The sequence below is a fragment of the Paroedura picta genome, chromosome 1 (assembly GCF_049243985.1).
Source record: "Paroedura picta isolate Pp20150507F chromosome 1, Ppicta_v3.0, whole genome shotgun sequence".
Lineage (NCBI taxonomy): Eukaryota > Metazoa > Chordata > Lepidosauria > Squamata > Gekkonidae > Paroedura > Paroedura picta.
The window spans coordinates 20,122,182-20,142,503 of NC_135369.1; the positions used below are offsets into that span (position 1 = coordinate 20,122,182).

Below are 20,322 nucleotides of genomic sequence, written 5' to 3' on the forward strand. Positions count from 1 at the left end.
AGCGGTAGTCAAACTGCGGCCCTCCAGATGTCCATGGACTACAATTCCCAGGAGCCCCCTGCCAGCGTTCGCTGGCAGGGGGCTCCTGGGAATTGTAGTCCATGGACATCTGGAGGGCCTCAGTTTGACTACCCCTGCAGGATTTACTCCCGACTGAGCACGCAAGCCAATGCAGCCCGACACCGTCGCTCCTTTGCAGGGAAGGCTCCGGGCCACTCCCCTCCGCCTCCTTCCGGCAATGCTGCAGCCCGGCGAAAGGTGGAAAGTTGTCCTTCCTGCCAAGATGGCGGCGCCCGTCGTCTTCATGCGCTTATGAGGCGGCCGAGCTTCTCTAGGGTGCAGACGGGGGTGCCTTTGAAAGGACTGGTGAGTGAAATGCTTTGCTGGGCTCAGGAAGGGTGATCCCTGCAAACGAGCACGGCTACCCCCCCTGCAACTATTTATTGTAGCATTAGCATACTTGCCGGCTTCCTTCTGGCCGTTCCACTAAAAGCAGCAGAGAGCAGGAATAAAGAATCCCTTAAAAATGAGAGTGGAGATTCTTGGGAGGCTGTACTTTGCAATGGCCGCACTCTATTTCCTCTCTCTATATGCGATTTCTACAGGGCAACTCTGCCTTGATTCTGGGTGAGCTGCCGAATATAAACCCTTCTGGATCGGTTACCGTGTTTAGAAAGACAATGGAAAAGTCCTGCAGATAGTTTGGGAGGGCAAAGGTTGCCATCTGCTTTAATATGAAATCACTCATGTTTGAATGTATTAACGGTGTGTATGTTAAAACCACAATTGAACTAATGCACCTTTTCACTTCTGCTGGGCAGGTGATCCTGGGAAGTGAAATCCTAAAATTAATGTTTTCCACTTTCTCGTATTATATAGCTTCCATCATGAGCAGCTTTCCTCCGCAACAGAAGAGCAAAGGCTTAACATTTGCAGAGAAGCAGCTGAAGAGGCACGGCTGGAAAAAAGGTTGGGGAGCCATTGCCTATTCTTGGCTAGTCTGTATTTCTTGTACTTTCTGATCTCTGGACCTGGTCAATCCCTGCTCCTGTTTTTTCTCTGGCGACATCATTTAAACACAACTTTGAAAAAGAGTTATTTTTTATACCCTGCTTTTGATTACCTGAAGGAGAAAGTGAATTATAATTGCCTTGCCTTCCTCTCCCCACAACAGATACCCTGTGAGGTAGGTGGGGCTGAAAGATCCCTGATAGAATTGCTCTGTGAGAACAGGAGAACTGTGACTAGTCCAAAATCACCCAGCTCTCCAGATTAGAGGCTGCTCTTAACCACTACACCAACCTGGCTCCAGAAGGACTAGAACCTTGAAGAGTTTGATTGTTTTGGAATGAAGTGTTATGTTATCTGGATCACATCCTGAATGCTGTGTTTCTAGGGGCATCCACCACCACCCCTCTAACTTTGTGGTATTATATCTTATGCCTTGCCCTGGTTCTGAGTAGATCTCTAGCAGACTTTTTGGTCATGCCTTTTAGTCTAATATGGAACCATATTTGAAGCAGAATGGATCCCACTTGCAAAACCCCTTCTCCCCATGCGTTATACACAGCTGTATAAATTGGCATAAGGCAAATGCATGAACATTTAGTTCTACGGGATCTTGTGGGATCTTGTGAAATATCTCCATGGTAGCTGATGTCTTACTCTTCCACTAATGTGTACCAATCCTATTTCCACAAATCAGTTGGCTTTCTGGAGGCCAGAGCAAGTTTAAGTGACCATCTGTGTCCTGTTAGTTTCTCTGCTTCCCCCTCTTTCCCTTTTGAAAAAAAAATGTTTTTCAGGTCAAGGACTGGGCAAACAAGAGAATGGGATCTCCGAGGCTATCAAAGTCAAAGTAAAGTGTGACACTGCTGGGGTGAGTCAAGGGACAGACTTGGGAGGGGGAATAGGATGTCGTTGATATAGGGATGGATTGAGATGTGTTTGAGAAGTAAAAATTCTCTTTACCAGCATAGAATAAGGGCTTGTGAAATTCAGTGTGGTATAGAGATTAGGGGAGCTTTTCTTACCATTTTCTCATTGAGAAACCTCTGAAACATTCTTCGGGCTTCAAGAAACCCCGAAAGTAGTGCGATCGTGCAGAATATGGTTGAGAAGCAGAGCTGTGGATATTCCCACCCCCTCCAGGGCCATAATTGGCCATTTTGGAAAAGAGGGGTGGGTCAACATGACCATTTATGATCATTTCACCCAATAAAGGTTACACAAATGTAAAAAATATATATTTATTATAAATATTATAAATATTTATTTATAACAAGGATACAGATTTTTAAAAAGAGATTATGCATAACAATTTGGGAACTATTCCGCATTGGATAATGCACTTTGAATTCCTCTGTGCCATGATGTCTCTAAGCGATGCTGGGCCAGTCACCATCCAGAAACTTAACCTACCTCGCAGGAGTGTTGTGAGAAGAACATGGAAGAGGACCATGGTGTGTGCTGCCCTGAGCTCCTTGAAGGAAGGGTGGGATAGGAATATACTTTTAAAAATGCAGGGCTTTTAAACTTTTCTTTTGTAAATAACCTTAATGAAGCAAGATGATTTTTTGGAGTCTGGTGCAATCATGGCAAAGATTTCAGTCTCCCCAGCATCTGCAGAGGAATTTCGAACGCTGGTGTGGGATTCCTGGCTGAACAAAAATACGGATTACTGCAGAATTTGAAACTGAAGGAGGTGCGGGGGGGGGGCAGGAAGCTCCTCATCATTTTGATGTTGGGGGGTTTGTTTTAGTAGTGAGGGTTATTGATGACTTCTTGACAGCTGCTGATCCCGTGTGATAGAGTAGATAGACTGTGGAGACCTGAGTTCAGGTCTCTGCTCTGCCGCCGTAACCAGTATGTCTGCTAGAATAGGCACACACACACACACACACACACACACCTGCCATGGAGTTTACTGGATGAATCAGGATCAGCCACTCTTCGGATTTAATTTAATATCAGGAGAGCCCTGCTTGATCAGACCAGTGATCCATCTAGTCCAGCCTCCTGTCTCACACAGTGGCCAGCCAGTTCCTCCAGAAAACCACAACAGGGCAGAGAGGCCAAGGTTTTCCCCTGATGTTGCCTCCTGGCTCAGAGGTTTAGCTCCCCTCAGTCACTCTGGCTAGTAGCCATGCAGACTTATCCCCTATGAATCTATTAAATCCCTTTTTTATTCCTGTGGCTGTCACTACATTCTGTGGCACCAAATTCCACATGTTGATCACTCTGTGTAAAGTTGTGTTTCCTTTTGTCCATCCTGAACCTACTGCCCGTCAGCTTCAAGTTCTAGTCCTTTGGGCGGACTTATTGTGCAGAGTAGTCCAGAGGCTTAACTGTAGGGAGGCTTGAATAGGCCACCCTGGAGGAATGGCAGAGCAAAAGGGGGCTAGAGAGGGAAACTGGGAGGCTTGAAGACTTGTGACAGATGCTTCTTCCCCCTCACAGGTGGGTCACAATTCAGCTGAGCAGTTCACCTTCCATTGGTGGGATCACCTCTTCAATTCGTCTGCTGCTAACATCGCTGTCGAAGCTGGACAGGTAGGAGGCCTCTGATTGGTCCCAGCCCCCCTCCCCCTGACGCACAAGGGTCCAATGGGACGGCTAGGCCAGAGTCAAAAGAAACTGCTGGGGGGAAAGATGACATAGAGGGACATCTCCCCTGGCTAACACCTTCCATAGACATTTGACTGGAAATCCGAAGTGTTGTTATCAGTTACATGGACTTGGAAGTCCCCATCTACATTCCCATTTTCTCTTCCTTCCCCCATCTTAGGATGGCGTCCACGTGAAACGGGTTTCCGAGCAGGCTGGATTGGTCACAAACAAAAAGCCTCGCCTGGCGACCGGGGCCAAGGACATGCTGTATGGCCGCTTTGTGAAGGTAACGGGGACAGGAGGATATTTCTGTCTTATGTGCACTGGTTAAAGTCCACCTTTCTCCAGGAGACTTAAGGCGGATCACACCATGTGAGTCAACAGGATGGAGACAGTGGAAGGGCCGCACCGGGCACTAGGAGAGCAAAAAGAAGGCCACCAGGGCCAATGGTAGGAAACAAGGTCAAAAATATATAAGCAATCTGTTTTTGAAGAATTACTGCAAGACTTAACACATTCCCCCCGACTAAGCCTGTTACCAAAATGTGTAGGGAATTTGGGGGATTTTAACTGAGAGATAAAATTAATTTAAAATTAAATTAATTAATTTAAACTGCCGGGCATTGAACTCTGGACCTTCTGCAGGCAAAGCCGATGCTCTGCCCCTGAGCCATGCCCGTCTTTGGTTGAGAGGATGTGAAGGTTGGGTCCTGTTCTGTCTTAGATTTTATGGTTTTACATCTGTTGGAGGGAATTCTGGTCCCTTCTACCTCTCTCAGCCTGTACTTATCTCTATTGGCTAACCAGGCACAAGCTCTCCTGTGCTTCAGGTGAAGTTTTGCGTCCCTAGGAGGGACAAAAGTGGAATATAAAATTAAAAATACATTTTTCTCTTGGCTGCACCTTTCCTTCCTTGAGCGCCAGCGTGATGTAGTGGTTAAGAACAGCAGCTTCTCATCTGGCGAGCTGGGTTTGATTCCCTGCTCCTCCACCTGCAGCCAGCTGGGTGACCTTCGGACAGTCACTGTTCTCACAGAGCAGTTCTCATTGAGCTCTCTCAGCCCCACCTATGTCACAGGGAGTCTGTTGTGGGGAGAAGAAGGGAAAGGCCGCTTTGGGAATCCTTTGAGTAGTGAAAAACTGGGTGCAAAAACCCAGCTCTTTTCTGCTCTTCCTTTCTCTCTCCAGCCGGCTTCTTTCTTGACCACACCCCCCCTTTTCCTTTCCCTCCTCCTTCCTGTCTGTCTCTGTGTGTTCCAAAAGTGAAGTCACAGGAAAACCATCCAGGAATCTTAGCTTGCAGGCCGCTCCTCGGTTCTGCTGGGCAAAAGGCACCGGCAGCTAGATCTGATTTGGGGTTCCTTTGCGCTTTCTTCCAGGCAGCCACGTTGACCTCTGGAGGAGAGGAGCCCCTGCAGCTGCCTTCCTCTTCCGATAGCAGTGAAGAAGACCAGGAGGAGAAGCTGGACTTGTCCACAGCTAGGAGGTAAAGCCCAAGGCCAGGGAAGAGTCACTCAAGCAGCCGTTTGCTTGGCTAGGGTGAGGGTTCAGTTGGGCCCAACTGGGATAGAAACATACACGTTGTCCTTAGAGTGTAGCGTTATTGTGGGTGTGGCCGCTGACCTGGGCATGGGTTCCTCCCTGAGCCCATCTCTACCCTTTTTCACAGGCTCACGGATGAAGAACTGGTTGAAGCCTGCGGGGGACGCACAGCACACAAGTGAGTGTGGAGTTCAGGGTAAGCTGGTGCATCCCCAAATTAGGGATTTCCTCCACTTACTGGTCCAGCATTGGCAGTCACAGCTGGATTCAAGAAGAAGAGTTATATGCCGCTTTTCTCGACTTGAAGTAGACTCAAAGCAGCTTCCTCTCCCCACAACAGACACCCTGTGAGGGAGGTGAGGCTGAGAGAGCCCTGATATTACTGCTCGGTCAGAACAGTGCTGTGTTGAGCCCAAGGTCATCCAGCTGGCTGCATGTGGGGGAGGAGCTCAGAATCAAACCCGGCTCGTCAGACTAGAAGTTGATGCACCAAACCACTACTCCAACCTGGCTCTTGGTTAGCAGGGAGCAGCCAAGCTCTCTCCCCATCTGCTAGTTTAGAATCCCTGTCTGCTGCTGTTTCCCACCTCTGGTGGGGTTGGGGAGCAGAAGCACACCTGCGAGCGAACCAGTGCTGGTCAGCAGGCGGGGTCTGGCTGCTAAGTTTGACCGATGGCGGGGAGACAGATGTTTGCAGTCGTTGAGAATTCCTTGAAATACCCATCTCAGCACTATTATCAGTAAGTTCCATATTCAGTTATCCTTATACAACTGCCCTATTAGATAGCCCAAATGTCATTCTCTGATTGCAGATGAAAAGTCTGACCTTTAGAAGGGCGTTCCTTAGTTTGGTCCAGACTTGAACCTCACAGGCCCTGCTCGATGGGAGCCCCAGCTTCAGCAGGCATAAACTTGCCCATGTTTCCCCCGTTCTTTTCCCAGAGGGGCTCGTCATGGTGTGACCATGAGCGCGAAGCTAGCTCGCCTGGAGGAGCAAGAGAAGGCTTTCTTGGCCAGCTACAGCAGGCAGGATGGAGCAGCCAGGGCCGCCCTGAGCAATGGCAGCAACAGCCTGGCCGAGTCACAGAATCCGACCAAGAGGAAGAAGCGGAAGAAAGCCAAAGAGAGAGACATGGAGGAGGCAGCTGGTGAGGATGGGGAGCCGGTGGGAGAAGAGGAGCCTTTGGAAGGCCAAGAGGCGAGGAAGAAAGCCAAGAGGAAGAAGAAGAAAGAGGAAAGAAGGAGGAGGCGGAGGCAGAAGGGAGACGGGGATGGAGAATGAGACGCCGACTTCAGAAACCCCCAGGCCCAAAAGACAGGACGGAAATTGCTGCCAGGGACACGGAAGCAGGAGTGGTGGATCTCATGTCCTATGTCTGTTCGAGGAACACAATTTGTGCACAAAAACACCACCACATCCTGTGTGTAGCTGGTGCCTCACTCACTCCATCACAAGAAGACCCCTTCCACACACACACACACCAATTTACTTTTAAATTTGGAAGGTGGGAGGAAGAATATCAGGAAGTTTCTGTAAGCACAGGAAAACTTAAGCTGGGTAATTGACAGCGAAATAAATGGATGCGAGAGGGGATGAGCTGCGAGATCTCATTGTTTGCTTGAAGGCTGTCTGATAGAACCCCCACCCCCACTCCTGTCCAGAGATCCATGGCTTCAACTTGCTAGAGCAGGGTTTTGTAAAGCCCCGGAGGCTCTTGACAGCCCTGGAAAGGTTTTCTGAATGGGTTGTTAATTAATATTGAAATAGATATATATTTTCAACTGGTTAAACATTTATCAGATGTGACCATATATAGACATGTAAACCCGCCTCTCCAAGATGGCCAAAGATGGCCCATCGAGGGAATGAGAATGGGAGGGGCACCAGGTGGGCATGTCCACAGCTCTATTTCCCAACCGTATTCTGCGTGATTTTTGCCACTTCTGGGGTTTCTCGAAGCCTGAAGAATGTTCCAGGGGTTTCTCAACAGTAGAAAAGTTGAGAAAGGCTCACTAGAGGATTCCCACCAGCCAAGCATTACGACTTCTTTCCCTCCTTTTTGCTGCAGCCCAAAAAACTTCCTGAAAGGGGACAGAAAAATCACCTCCCCTTGCCTCAAATAGCATAATGGGTGGAATTGCTGAAAATCTGCCCCCATCCAGGGCAGATCCAGGCCCAAGGCTTCAGTTATTTGCCACAGAGCTTTTCATACAGGGGCTGGATTGAATCCAGAGCACCCTTGGCCATTTTATGCTGGGAGATGGTGCCACGGGGCCCTAATCATAACTTTGTGGCATTAAGATCATAGAATCGTTGGAAGGGGCTATCTAGTCCAACCCCGTGCTCAACGCAAGATCAGCCCAAAGCACCCAAGAAAAGTGTGTATCCAACCTTTGTTTGAAGACTGCCAGTGAGGGGGAGCTCACCACCTCCTTAGGCAGCCTATTCCACTGCTGAACCACTGCTGAAGATAGATTTGGGTGGGTAGCTGTGCTGGTCTGAAGCCACAGTCTTAAGCTTTGGGCTCCCATAGTCACTAGGGATGACCCAACTTAGCAAGTTCTGATGAGGCTGGGCTATCAGGCTGCTCCCCCCCCACCCCCAGCTCATAACCTTATATGTATATAGGGCTGTATCCTGTAGTCTTTGTAACAAAGCACATTGCTGCCAGTAGCCCATGCTGGTTTTTGAGTAACAAGACAAAAACAATCCCTTAAATAATTACCAGTACAGTTTTTATTGAATGGGGGAACAAAAACAGGCCCTGAATCAAGGATGTTTCAAAACCCAAGAGCAAGGCCTCGTTTCAGCCTGGGATCCTGACCCCAAAGTAAAGGAAGGCGAGTGATGCCGATTGTCTTCAAGGAACTTTTTGCCTCTACAGCAGCGGTGGCCAAACTGTGGCTCTCTGGATGTCCATGGACTACAATAACCATGAACCCTGCCAGCATGGTGCTAGCAGGTGCTCATGGTAATTGTGGTCCACGAACACCTGGAGAGCCACAACTTGGCCACTCCTGGTCTACGGCGAATTCTTGTCAATGGTGAACATTCTTGTATTCTTGCAACAGCTGTGTCCCCACCTAGTATTCAAGGGCCCTTGAACCCTGCTCGATCCTTCCATCTAACAAGCCAAGTGCCCTTCCCTCGGCTTCTGTTTCCCAAGCCCAACACCCCAAGGTAGCTTCATTCCTCCGCACCAAGACTTCTTCCCACCGGGAACTCTAATCCCAACAGCCACCTCTGGGTCCACTAAGGCAGCTGCAGCACACAATCGGCCTCCGGGTAGGGAGGGAGGTTCAGAGAATGCTTCTTCTGCAGGGCGGGGGGCACAAACCTGCCGCCAAGAAAATGGTAGCGGCCGGTGAAGTGCTTTGCTGCCACCTTTGGCGCGGTGAGAGAGATCAGCATGTCGGGCTGGATCCCGTCAGGCTTGCCTTTCTCCACATCCCACCCTGAAAATAAAGAGGCACATGATTGGAACAAAGAAGCTGGCAAATGACCCGTCGCTGTTTGAAAACGCTGCACAGGCATTTTAAGCTCGTGTTTTAGAATGGAAGGGTCCTCCAATAGGCCTTCTAACTCAGGGGTAGTCAAACTGCGGCCCTCCAGATGTCCATGGACTACAATTCCCACAAGCCCCTGCCAGCATTCGCTGGCAGGGACTCGTGGGAATTGTAGTCCATGGACATCTGGAGGGCCGCAGTTTGACTACCCCTGTTCTAACTCATCCTGTCTCACGGTAGCTGACCAGTCCCTCTGGAGGGCCAATAACAGGACATCCAGGCTGAGGCCTTCCCCAATGTTCCCTCCTGATTCTGGGATTCAGTGCCTCTGAACATGGGGGTTCCCTGCTGTTAGGATGGCTAGAAGCCACTGATAGACTTATCCTCCATGGATCTATCAAATCCCCCTTTAAAGTTTTTTATTCCTGTGGCCATCACTACATCCTTTAGCAACCAGTTCCACATTTTAATCACTATCCGTGTAAAGTAGTATGTGGGCTATCACAGTCCTGACAGTGCTGTTCTCACAGAGCACTCCTGTAAGGGCTCTCTCGGCCTCACCTACCTCTCAGAGCTTTCTGTTATGGGGAGAGGAAGGGACGGTGATCGTAAGCCATTTTGAGACTCCTGGTAATGAAAAGTGGGGTATAAAAGCTGACTCTTCTTCATCCCAGAATAACTTTTGGGCGCTGAATCCTGGAAGAGGACCCAGGTGCCTAGGCCGAGGATATCTGGCACACGAGGAACGCTCAGGATCCAAGACAGAAACATTTTCAATTTTTCACAATATAATCTTTTCAAAAAATCTAATGACTTTTCCACAGCTTTCCCCAGCAGAAGCAGCTCCTTTTGGGAGTGGAAAGCCTCATCAACACAACCTGATGTATTCCTCACATACAGTTGTTAAATCAAAGTTTCAGTAAGTGTGAAACAAAATTTGAGGCCAAGGGTATCTTTAAGACCAACAAAGTTTGCTTGTTTATTGAATAAATCTTTGTTGGTCTTAAAGGTGCTACTGGCTTCAAATGTCATTGTGTTCCCTCAGACCAACACGGCTACCCAGTTGAATCTAAATAAGTGTGAAAGATACTGTAAAACCACTCTGACCACCATGGGAAGTCAGCCACCACTTACACCACACACCCCACACACACTCACCACTTACCAGAAGGGATATCGATGCTCACAATGGGCACAGTGACCGTCTCCAAAGTACCCAAGATGGTAGCGAAGGGCTCCCGCACATTCCCTTGGAAGCTGAACCCAAAAATGGCATCCACCACCAGGCCGTACACCTCATCAATCAGTGCGGCCTGAAATTGAAAGCCACAGGTCAGTGCGGGGGGGGGGGGAGTAGGGTTGCTTTAAGCCAGGTATTGCTTCCTTTTGGCTGCAGGGGAGAAGAACGATAATTTAAGCCAGGGGCAACTAAACCTTGGCTTTCCAGATGTCTATGGACTACAATTCCCATGGGCCACTGCCAGCACTTGCAGGGGTTCATGGGAATTGTAGTCCATAGACATCTAGAGCAGTGGTCCCCAACCCCTGGACGGGGGACCGGTCCCAGTCTGTGGAGCAGTCAGTACCAGGCCGCAGCTCCTCCTTGTCCTCCTCCTCAGCTGCTGCCTTGGGGGCTGCCCTGCCACTCTGCTGCCGGATCACCTTTGGTGCTCTCCAGGAGCTGCCGTGGCTGGGGCTCCCCCTTGGTGTGGCACTGTGCAGCTGCTGCTGGCAGCGCCCCCCAGCGGGCAGCAGGAAATTTGGGGCGCTGGCGGGAAAGCAAGCGGAGCAGGGGCTCAGGCGGCAGCAACGTCCCTTGGCAAAAGACTACCCCCCCCCCACCCGGGCCTCATGAAAATTGAGCAAGGGTAGTCAACCTGTGGTCCTCCAGATGTCCGTGGACTACAATTCCCATGAGCCCCTGCCAGCATTTGCTGGCAGGGCTCATGAGAATTGTAGTCCACGGACATCTGGAGGACCACAGGTTGACTACTCCTGATCTAGAGAGCCACAGTTTGGCCACTCCTGCCTTAGGCAGGCTAGTTAGCTGATTAGACAGCAAATGTGGCACAAAACGAGCATGCCCAAAGATAACACACAGAAACCCTGAGTGAAAGAACCACCAAATGAAAAAGGCAGGAAATCATTTTTTCTAACTGCAGTCGTACATTGCCAGTTTGAGAGCAACAGTCCCTCCAAGGTGTGCTCTGAGAATAATTATTCCCATTTATAATGGAAGTGGACCCTTAGCAACAGCTGGTGTGGTGTGGTGGTTAGAGTGTTGGATGAGGATCTGGGAGAACCAGGTTCGAATCCCCATTTCTGCCATGGAAGCTCACTGGGTGACACCGGGCAGGCCACACACTCTCAGCTTAATCTGCCTCACAGGGTTGTTGTAAGGATAAAAAGGAGAAGGGAATTATGTAAGCCACCCTGGGTCACCACTGGGGGGAAAGGTGGGGTAAGTAGAAGAAGAAGAAGAAGAAGAAGAATTGGTTCTTATATGCCGCTTTTCCCTATCCGAAGGAGGCTCAAAGCGGCTTACAGTCGCCTTCCCATTCCCCTCCCCACAACAGACACCCTGTGAGGGAGGTGAGGCTGAGAGAGCCCTGATATCACTTCTCGGTCAGAACAGCTTTATCAGTGCTGTGGCAAGCCGAAGGTCACCCAGCTGGCTGCATGTGGGGGAGCGCAGAATCGAACCTGGCATGCCAGATTAGAAGTCCGCACTCCTAACTACTACACCAAACTGGCTCTCACTACAATATGCAGTTCACTACAATTCCTCATTCCTGTTCTGTGCTTGACTTGCCAAGTTCTGGCTACAGGAATAACGTTTGTGAAGAAGTGTTTTTTATACTCTGCTTTTCACCACCTGAAGGAATCTCAAAGCAGCTTCCAATTGCCTTCTCTTCCTCTTCCCACAACAGGCACCCTGTGAGGTAGGAGGGGCTGAGAGAGCTCTGAGACCTGCTCTGTGAGAACAACTCTTAACAGGACTACAATTAGCCCAAGGTCACCCGGCTGGCTGAGTGTGGAGGAGGAGTGGGGACTCAAACTTAGTTCTCCAGATTAGAGGCTGCTGCTTTTAACCACGACGCCAGAGCCAGCCTAAAATGGTGGAAACTGCTGCCAAGTCATAGCTGACGTAAGAGCAACTCCGTGGGGTTTTCAAGGCAAGACAGCTCAGAGATGGTTTGCCAGTGCCTGTCTCCATGTCTCAACCTTGGTATTCCTTGGAGGTCTCCCATCCAAATACCAGCCAGGGTCAACCCTGCTTAGCTTCTGAGATCTGACGAGATAGGGCTAGCCTGGGCAACATAACATGCAAGCAGAAAATATTCCCAGTCAGGGCAACGTAACATGCAAGCAGAAAATATTCCCAGTCAGGGCAACGTAACATGCAAGCAGAAAATATTCCCAGTCAGGGCAACGTAACATGCAAGCAGAAAATATTCCCAGTCAGGGCAACGTAACATGCAAGCAGAAAATATTCCCAGTCAGGGCAACGTAACATGCAAGCAGAAAATATTCCCAGTCAGGGCAATGTAACATGCAAGCAGAAAATATTTTCACTTGTTGAATGAGACCCAAAGAGTTGTGAGCTGGAACTGAATTTCATAATAATAGTATTTATTCTGATTCTTCAGGGTCACAACAGAAAGGCCCGAGGGCCTTTAAACTAGAGACACTAGAGATTGATCTGCAATCACTGCAAGTGGTCCACAACTCACAACCCCCACCCACCCCAGGTTTGCTTATGTTGGATGGACCACTGATGTGTTCACTCCTGTTTGGTACTGCTGCCCTCTTAGCCGAAGATGGAACTTGGAGCCTTCTGTGCAAAAAGCACATGTTCGGCTCTTGCCGTAGATGTGGCCTTGGTGCTCCGTGTGAAATAACAATGATAACCTATCACTTTCCAGCAGGCAAAGAGTTCCATTGCAGTGATCTTCACAACAACCCTGTCAGGCTGGGTGAATATCACCACCACCTTACTAAGAGGCAGAAAGGCTTCCAACTAGGTGAGCGCAGTGCAGAGGTGAGATTTAGATTGGCAATTCTGGCTTTGTGGCTCAACCCTTAGCCATGACTGGGGGCAGGGGGCGGGGCGGGGAGAGACTGATACAGATTTTCTAGTTTTAGGGAAGTTCTTACTCACTTCAGATGGGAACTCTGAGAGAAAAGGGATGTCCATCTTCTTGCACTGGGTGGTTAAGTTGTCAAAGATCGCTTTGTTGGGGCGTTTGGGATAATGCACCGTTGGTTCATAGCCCTATAGAAAGAGAACAGGTCAGGAATATTTAACCCTCCTCCCCCCCCCCTCAGGCTCCACCCCCAAATCACCAGGTTTTTTCCAATCTGGAGCTGGCAACCCTGTCTGCACATCACATCAGCAATTGGCACCAGTGTGTGTGTGTGTGTGTGTATGTGGGGGAACCCTACATGACAATATAAAAAAATGCACACCGACAACAACCGTGCCCTGAACATGCATCAAAAGGAACAAATGGATGAGAACACTCACAAACATTTTTAGGTGCCGGGCACAAACCAGCCCATCTCCGCCGTTATTTCCAGGGCCGCACACAATCAACACAGCCGGCTGGCTGACCGTAAAGGAGCTGGCTGGGTAGGCCTGGGGTTGGGAAAGAGCAGAGACACACTGCGTTGGGTGAAAAGGCAGAACTACCATAGCTGATGAAATGGCACGGGTAACCCACCACTGCAAATAAAATACAAAACCAAACCAAAACAAAAAATGACACACACAGCACTTTCTATCTCTTATAACTTTTTAAAAAGTTTTAGTCTCTGGGGAAGTCCCAGTGAAACTGCAAAAGGCACAGGTGGCTAAATGTGCTATGCGCTGGTATGTGTGTGTGCAGGGGGGGGCTGGGATTTGATCTTCCAGTTTCTTAACTTCAGGTGGGTAGGTAGAAGCAACAGAACAAAGTTTTGAGTCCACTGATACCTTTAAGACTAGAAAAGCTTAATTCTGAGTATACCCAGAATTAAACTTCACTGGTCTTACAGGCACTAGAGGACTCAAAACATTTCTTAACTGTTAACCATGGAGGTCCCACATTCGGCCAGCCTTTAAACAACTCCACTGGCTCCCAGTCGAATTCCAGGCTTAAGGTTTTGGTAATCACCTTTAAGGCCATATGAGGTCTGCGTCCAGTGTACCCAAGAGACCGCCTCTCTGCCTATACCCCCCAAAGAGCTCTACGCTCCACCACCACCAAGTGACTGGTGATCTCTGGCCCCAAGGAAGCACGCTGGACCTCAACCAGGGCCAGAGCCTTCTTGGTCCTGGACCCCACCTGGTGGAACAAGCTCCCTGAAGAGATCAGGGCCCATCCTGAACATCCACAATTCCAAAGGGCCTGTAAAAGGGAGCTCCTCCACCAGGCATTTGGTTGAGGCTGACCGACCGAACAATATCTGCTGGTCCCCGGAGACATCCCCCCTCCATGACCTGAACCAAACTTGACCTCCCTAGGAGTTCATGTGAAAAGTTGTTACAATGTGAAGCTGTTATAATATTCTGTTTAATTTTGGAACCACTGGGATCCTGATGTATACCAGTGATGTTTTATGTAAACTGCCCTAAGCCTTATAAGCAGGCGGTATAGAAATAAGATAAAATAAATACAATAAAATAAATTATGCTACAATTGCTTTGTGGGAGGCAGGGCCTTGGCAGCTTCAAAGAACAGGGAGTTCCCCGGTTCAGTCTCAGGCATGGCTGCAACCTTAAAGGCTGCGACCTCCTTTTGGTGGCAGATGCTGCCCCTCTTACCTTGGCAATGGCCGTGGCACAACTCAACCCAGCGAGTTCCATCAGCTGGTCGACGCTGAACTTATACTGCTCAAATAGTTCCTGATCAATGTCTTGGGCTTCCTTTTGGCTGCAGGGGAGAAGAAACGATCTCTTAAGCCAGGGGCAGCCTAACCTTGGCTTTCCGGATGTCCATGGACTACAATTCCCATGAGCCCCTGCCAGCTAATAAACCCCAAGCCTTGTTATACAGCAGGACAGGGGCAGAAAAGCCTTCTCTTCTTCTAAAAACAAAGTGGCTTTTGCTTCAAAGCAGCCATTTTTATTCATAAGCAAGCTTTTGCTCAGGGGTAGTCAAACTGCGGCCCTCCAGATGTCCGTGGACTACAATTCCCAGGAGCCTCTGCCAGCGAATGCTGGCAGGGGCTCCTGGGAATTGTAGTCCACGGACCTCTGGAGGGCCGCAGTTTGACTACCCCTGCTTTTGCTCATTTAATGGGTTATTCAATGAGAATTCATATAATGAATCAATTTAATCAGGCGACTGCCCAAATTAATATTTTTCTCACTTAATTAACCGAATCCAATAAACTAAGGTATTCCTGCTACTACAAGTATCCTTCCAATTCGAGTACAATTAATCACACTAATTAAATCACCATTTAGTGATGGTGATTAAGTACCAGGTGATTAAGAACCCCTCTCAGTCCTGCAATGTGCACCGCGAAAATGAGTGCTTCTGAGCATGTGCAAAAAGCTTTCCACCCTGGGCTAATACCCCACAGTGGGGTCTGGCAGGACTTACACACAGGTAGGTGCGGGATCTAGTACTGAGTGGTACAACAGTGCATTTCCCCGTTTTCTCATGCTCCACGAGATGTCACCAGAGACATTTAGGGGGGGGGCTCAGGCACGCCTTTCTCACCCGGGGGAGATCCTGAAGTTTGTTCCCTCTTTGCAATCGTCCAAAAATGCCGCTTCCCGACTTCTGTGCCCCGGCCCCGCGCCCTCTTCCCAACCATCGCGTCGCCCTCCTTTTGCCAGAGAGTGAAAAGAAACAGACTGCGACCTCAGATAGTTCGCTGCACACCCATTATGCCAATCTCTGGGGCAGCCCTTTTAAAAAACCATCTATTTGCATGATTTATAGCAGGGCTAGTCAAACCGCGGCCCTCCAGATGTCCATGGACTACAATTCCCATGAGCCCCTGCCAGCAGGGGCTCATGGGAATTGTAGTCCATGGACATCTGGAGGGCCGCGGTTTGACTTCCCCTGGTCTGGACGCCGGAGACCTGACCGAGGCGTGAGCCCCGGCACCTCTCCACCCCCCAAGAGCCGAGCCTCTTCTCCCGCCGCCCGCCAGGCCCCGCTGCCCTACCCCAGATACTTGAGCCCCTGCGCGGCCGCCGCCGTCTGCATGGCGGGGGCGCCCGGTTGCCGATGGCCTGCGCCCGAAAGAAGAGGCGGCCAGCGCCCGGCCGGGCAGGAACCCGCCTGAGCCGCCCTTGCAAGCCTCCAGCCCACGGGCGACGACACCAGCAGGCCGAGTCCCAGCAGCGCGCGCCGCAGCCCGGACATTCGCGCGGCCGACAGGGCGCCGCGGAGCAGGCGGGGCTCGCCGGGCGTGGGGCGGGCCCGAGCCCCGGGAGGAGGGGCGTCACTTGCCTGAAGCGCGCTTGCAAGGGCGCAATTCGGGTTAGGATTGCGCTGCGTGATCAACCTCTCTGTTTGCAGGGGCGTTACCTCCCCAGGTGCTCCCTGGCCTGCCCTAACCTGTCCTTCGGAGCTTAAGCCCCAGCACCTATTCTCGTTCCGTTCAACTCCGTCTTGGAAACTCTTCGGAATTGTAATGATAGCTTTTAAAAGGGAGAAATTCCTTGGAAGGAAATAGGTCCGCCAGCCTGAAGGATGGAGTGGAACTTCCATGTCCAGAAGCAGTGGAAACCGTCTGGAAACCGCACGACTTCTTGGAGATTTCCCAGCTGACTGAAGGTTGGGCCTGAGGTAAGGCTTTTCTTACATTCTTATGAATGGCGATAGCTAAATGGATGCCCCGTATTTAAGGGCAGTGGGCCTCTGAATGGCAGGTGCGGGGTGTGTTACGGGGAGCTGCAGCCTTCAGGCCCTGCTTGTGGAACTTCACAACAGGGTTGCCAGCTCTGGGTTGGGAAATTTTTGGAGGCTTTGGGGGAGGGACCTCAGCAGGGTGCAGTCCCATAGCGTCCACATTACAAGCCGTCTTTTTCTTCAGGAGAGCATTTCTGTAACCTGGAGATCTCCACTCACCACCTGGAGATTGGCAACCCTAAGCATTTGGCTGACCGACAGCCCCTTTTGGAAACTGGAGACTGGACTAGAAGTACCTTCATGGTCTGGTCCTGAAGGGTTTTTCTTACCAGCTGTATTTACTGGCCTTTCTTCCTTCCTGCCCCTTCTTTTCCTTTCCTTGATATTTTCCAGATTGCTATCAGTTCATCGGCACCGTGGACCACAAAAATGAAAGGTCAGCTCAAAGGGAAGAAAATGAACCGGGGGTCCAGACCGGTTCTGCCTCTGCTGCCTGCAGCCAGGCAGCCCTCCGGCTACAGCAGTGCCTCGTTCTACGACCTCAGCAGCCTCCTGTCTCTCGCAGGATCTGCCACCGACCCAGATTTTGAATACAGTAGTCCTGAATCCAGCAGTTCTTCAGAAGATGCCACCTCAGCCCTCTCTAAACCCACCAGGTCATCTGTTTCCTCAGCGCCAGTCAGTTCATTGGCACAGACCAAGCCTTCTGAGGGTAGCAGCTCCCACTCTGAATGTCCGTCAAGTGCTGAAAGCGGGCCTACTCTTGAACAGGCCCACCGGGCAGCTTCTGGAGATGCCTCTCCCTTTGGGCACACCTCAGGCTTCGAAGAACGGGTTGTCGATTCTGACTCGCAGAATCTTATTTCAGACGGAGACCCCGCTGCTGTGTGGCCCACTGGTCCTTCTTCTTCTGGAGCTGCGAGCCCCCCAAGTGGCCGCAGCCCCATCGTGGCCAGCCCTGCAAGCTCTCTGGTCTCTGGGCCATCAGGGCTGCCTCAGGGAGACGGCCCCTCAGGAAACCCCAGCCAGGTGTCCTCGGAGGACGAAAGTGACCTTGAAGGCCCGGTCAGATTTGTGGTTTATTCTCCACACATAACGCAGAAGGACCTGAGAGGTGACTGCAGTTGCTGGCTAGAAAAGCCGAATCTACAGTATATAGACTTATAAGCTGATTCTTAAAGGAAATCTCCTGAAATTCACAGAGCTAGTTTGAAGGTTAGAGATTTGAGGCAGAGGGATAATGGTCCTCCTAGAATATACTTGAGAGGGAATGCAGTTAGGAAGAAATGGGTTTGGAAAGTATATTGTGCCCCACGTCACAAAATTTAGGGAATTGCTTGTAAAACTGAGGGTTTCTTTGTCTTGCTTTTGAGACACGTGAGGAATTTTCCAGAAACAACCACAGCAGCCAGTTTTTGGGATATGAGATGTAATTGTCCGTGGTGTTTGTTTGACAGAGTGCACACAATAATAAATGCACTATATGATGTCCTACATAATCATATTTATAATTCTTAACCTGAAAAATCACACACTACACACTAAAAAGGAAACCTGTGAGTTTGACAGAAGATCGTGGCTCAGCCTGCTTCTGCTACACTCGGGTATAGTTTTAAATTGGGTGACTTTAAAGACTATGAAACAATCCAATCCAATGTTGTACTTTTAAAAAACATTTCATTAAAAAACATAGATTTGATCCACCCAACTGTGTTATTGCTTCATTTCCCTAAACTAGTCAGTTTTAAAAACTGCATCACAATGAATATTTGGGACCAGGCAAGTTTGCTTCAAGGAAAACATCCAGTCTGTTGATGATGATGATGATGTTATCTGTTCAGTCGTGTCCGACCCTCAGCGATTCTATAGGAAAGTTTTCTCCATTCGTCTCTGGCAATGACCGCTTCTTTCAGTTGGTTCACAGTCATCCCTGTATCGATTTTGATCGTATCGAGCCCGTGGATCCTTTGGCGACCATGTTTCCTTTTGCCGCTGATTATGCTGAGCATTAATATCTCTTACCTAATTATATACACTCAATTTTTCCAGCTTGTAGCATTCTTAGATGATAGGCATTTCAGATTATCTTTAAAGTTGTTCTCATAAATTTTTCTCTTCTTAAACTGTGGCCGGAACTTTGTTCCACATATAGTCCAAGAACTGCAGTAGTAGATTCCAAAATCTTCTGATCATATCAACTGGATGGTGGTCCCTGGCCCCCGAGAAGTACGCTTGGCTTCAACCAGGGCCTTTTCGGCCTGGTGAAATGAGCTCCCAGAAGATCTGCAGGCACTTCAGAAGCTTCCATAGTTCCGAAGGGCCTGCAAAATGGAGCTCTTCCGCCAGATATTTGATTGGAATCTACAGTACCACATCTGATTGGCCTCTTCCCATAAAACCCCAGAAGAGCTCTCCCCTGGAACTAATAAGATCTGAGGGATTTAACAGCTGCAAACAGGCTGTGCTGATAATCAGAATTCTAACCCTCTCATAATTTTAACTCTTATTGTTTTATATGATGAGTGTATTAAATCAGGGGTAGTCAGCCTATGGTCCTCCAGATGTTAATGGACTACAATCCCCATGAGCCCCTGCCAGCGAACGCTGACAGGGGCTCATGGGGATTGTAGTCCATGGACATCTGGAGGACCACAGGTAGACTACCCCTGTATTAAATCATTTATTATGTTGTAAAACCACCCCAAGCCAGTACCTGAGAGGGGCAACTATATCAATCCAAATATAATTCTATGAAATATAAATAAATAAAATTGGGGGGTGTTCCTAGAAAGCTTCCTGGTTCTATGACATTTGGCTGCTTATCCGATCCAAAATCTTTAGAGTTTCCCTTGGTGATTTTGTTGGGATATTCAGAAAAGAAAACCTCTCGCCAAGGAAGACGAAATCAGAGATGGCAGCAGCTGCTCCATATGTTTGTAATTAAACTGTTTCCGGTCATGTAGAAAAAATGAGCACCCTTCAATTTTGAAAGGAAAATACATGGATGCAGATGAGGTGAGCTGTGAGTGTAGTGAAGATCACAAGCGTAGATGATTTTAAAAGGGTTAGTCAAATTCGTGGAGGAGAGGTCCATCAATGTATTGTTTATAAGTTTAATGTAAACCACCCTGAGCCTCCGGGGAGGGCGGTATAGAAATATAATAATTAAATAAATAAATAAATAAATGCATCCTAGCTATGCCGAGTAAAGGGAATCTCCATATTCAAAGGCAGTAAACCTCTGAAACCCAGTGCTAGGAGGGGCAAGATCAAGGGAAGGTCTTTTTGCCTCTATGTTCCCTTTGTTTGGCCCTCAAACTGGTTGGCAGCTGCCTGAAAAAGGATGCTGGAATAGATAGACCATTATTGAATTACAGCAGGGCCGAGGAAGTGTGCATACACACAAAAGCTCACACCTTGAATAAATCATTGTTGGTCATAAAGGTGCTATTGGATTCAAATTTAGCAGGGCTCTTTGTATGTTCTAATTTGTTGTTGTCAGCCATTCAGTCGTATCCGACTCTTGGCGATCCCATGGCACAGCTGTTGCCACGATCCCCAATCCTGCACCGCCTCCCTTAGCAGTGCAATGTTCTGGCTGGTGTCCATTTTGATGGTGTCTAATCCTTGCGCCCTTTGTCAGCCTGGTTTCCTTTTTCCACTGACCAATGCTAGCAGAATTGCTTTCTCCATTGAGATGGATTGGATGATACAGCCAAAGAGTGAGCTGGAGTTTTGTGATTTTGCCTACCTGTGATAGATCAGACTTCATGCCCTGTAGTATTTCCTTGTTTGTGACTTTTGCTGTCTA

The 20,322-nt window shown here is 49.2% G+C and overlaps 2 protein-coding genes and 1 long non-coding RNA gene across 3 annotated transcripts; 2 read left to right on the forward strand and 1 right to left on the reverse strand.

Annotated features, from left to right (window-relative positions):
• The first annotated feature begins 169 nt into the window (after window positions 1-169).
• Window positions 170-6,948, forward strand: GPATCH4 (G-patch domain containing 4). The gene is made up of 8 exons (XM_077325360.1): window positions 170-366; window positions 880-969; window positions 1,806-1,879; window positions 3,460-3,552; window positions 3,788-3,895; window positions 4,989-5,095; window positions 5,279-5,329; window positions 6,094-6,948. The coding sequence occupies exons 2-8, from the start codon at window positions 888-890 to the stop codon at window positions 6,431-6,433; spliced, it is 855 nt and encodes a 284-aa protein (XP_077181475.1). The 5' UTR covers window positions 170-366; window positions 880-887; the 3' UTR covers window positions 6,434-6,948.
• A 917-nt stretch (window positions 6,949-7,865) lies between these two features.
• On the reverse strand, window positions 7,866-16,069 carry NAXE (NAD(P)HX epimerase). The gene is made up of 6 exons (XM_077325349.1): window positions 15,823-16,069; window positions 14,465-14,573; window positions 13,187-13,297; window positions 12,821-12,934; window positions 9,824-9,971; window positions 7,866-8,607 (listed from the first exon to the last, which is right to left on the reverse strand). Exons 1-6 carry the CDS (start codon window positions 16,020-16,022, stop codon window positions 8,405-8,407), a joined length of 885 nt encoding a protein of 294 aa, XP_077181464.1. The 5' UTR covers window positions 16,023-16,069; the 3' UTR covers window positions 7,866-8,404.
• Window positions 16,050-18,214, forward strand: LOC143831861 (uncharacterized). Its single transcript, XR_013228998.1, has 2 exons — window positions 16,050-16,448; window positions 16,905-18,214. It is a non-coding gene; the product is annotated as an uncharacterized LOC143831861 (long non-coding RNA).
• Window positions 18,215-20,322: the final 2,108 nt, after the last annotated feature.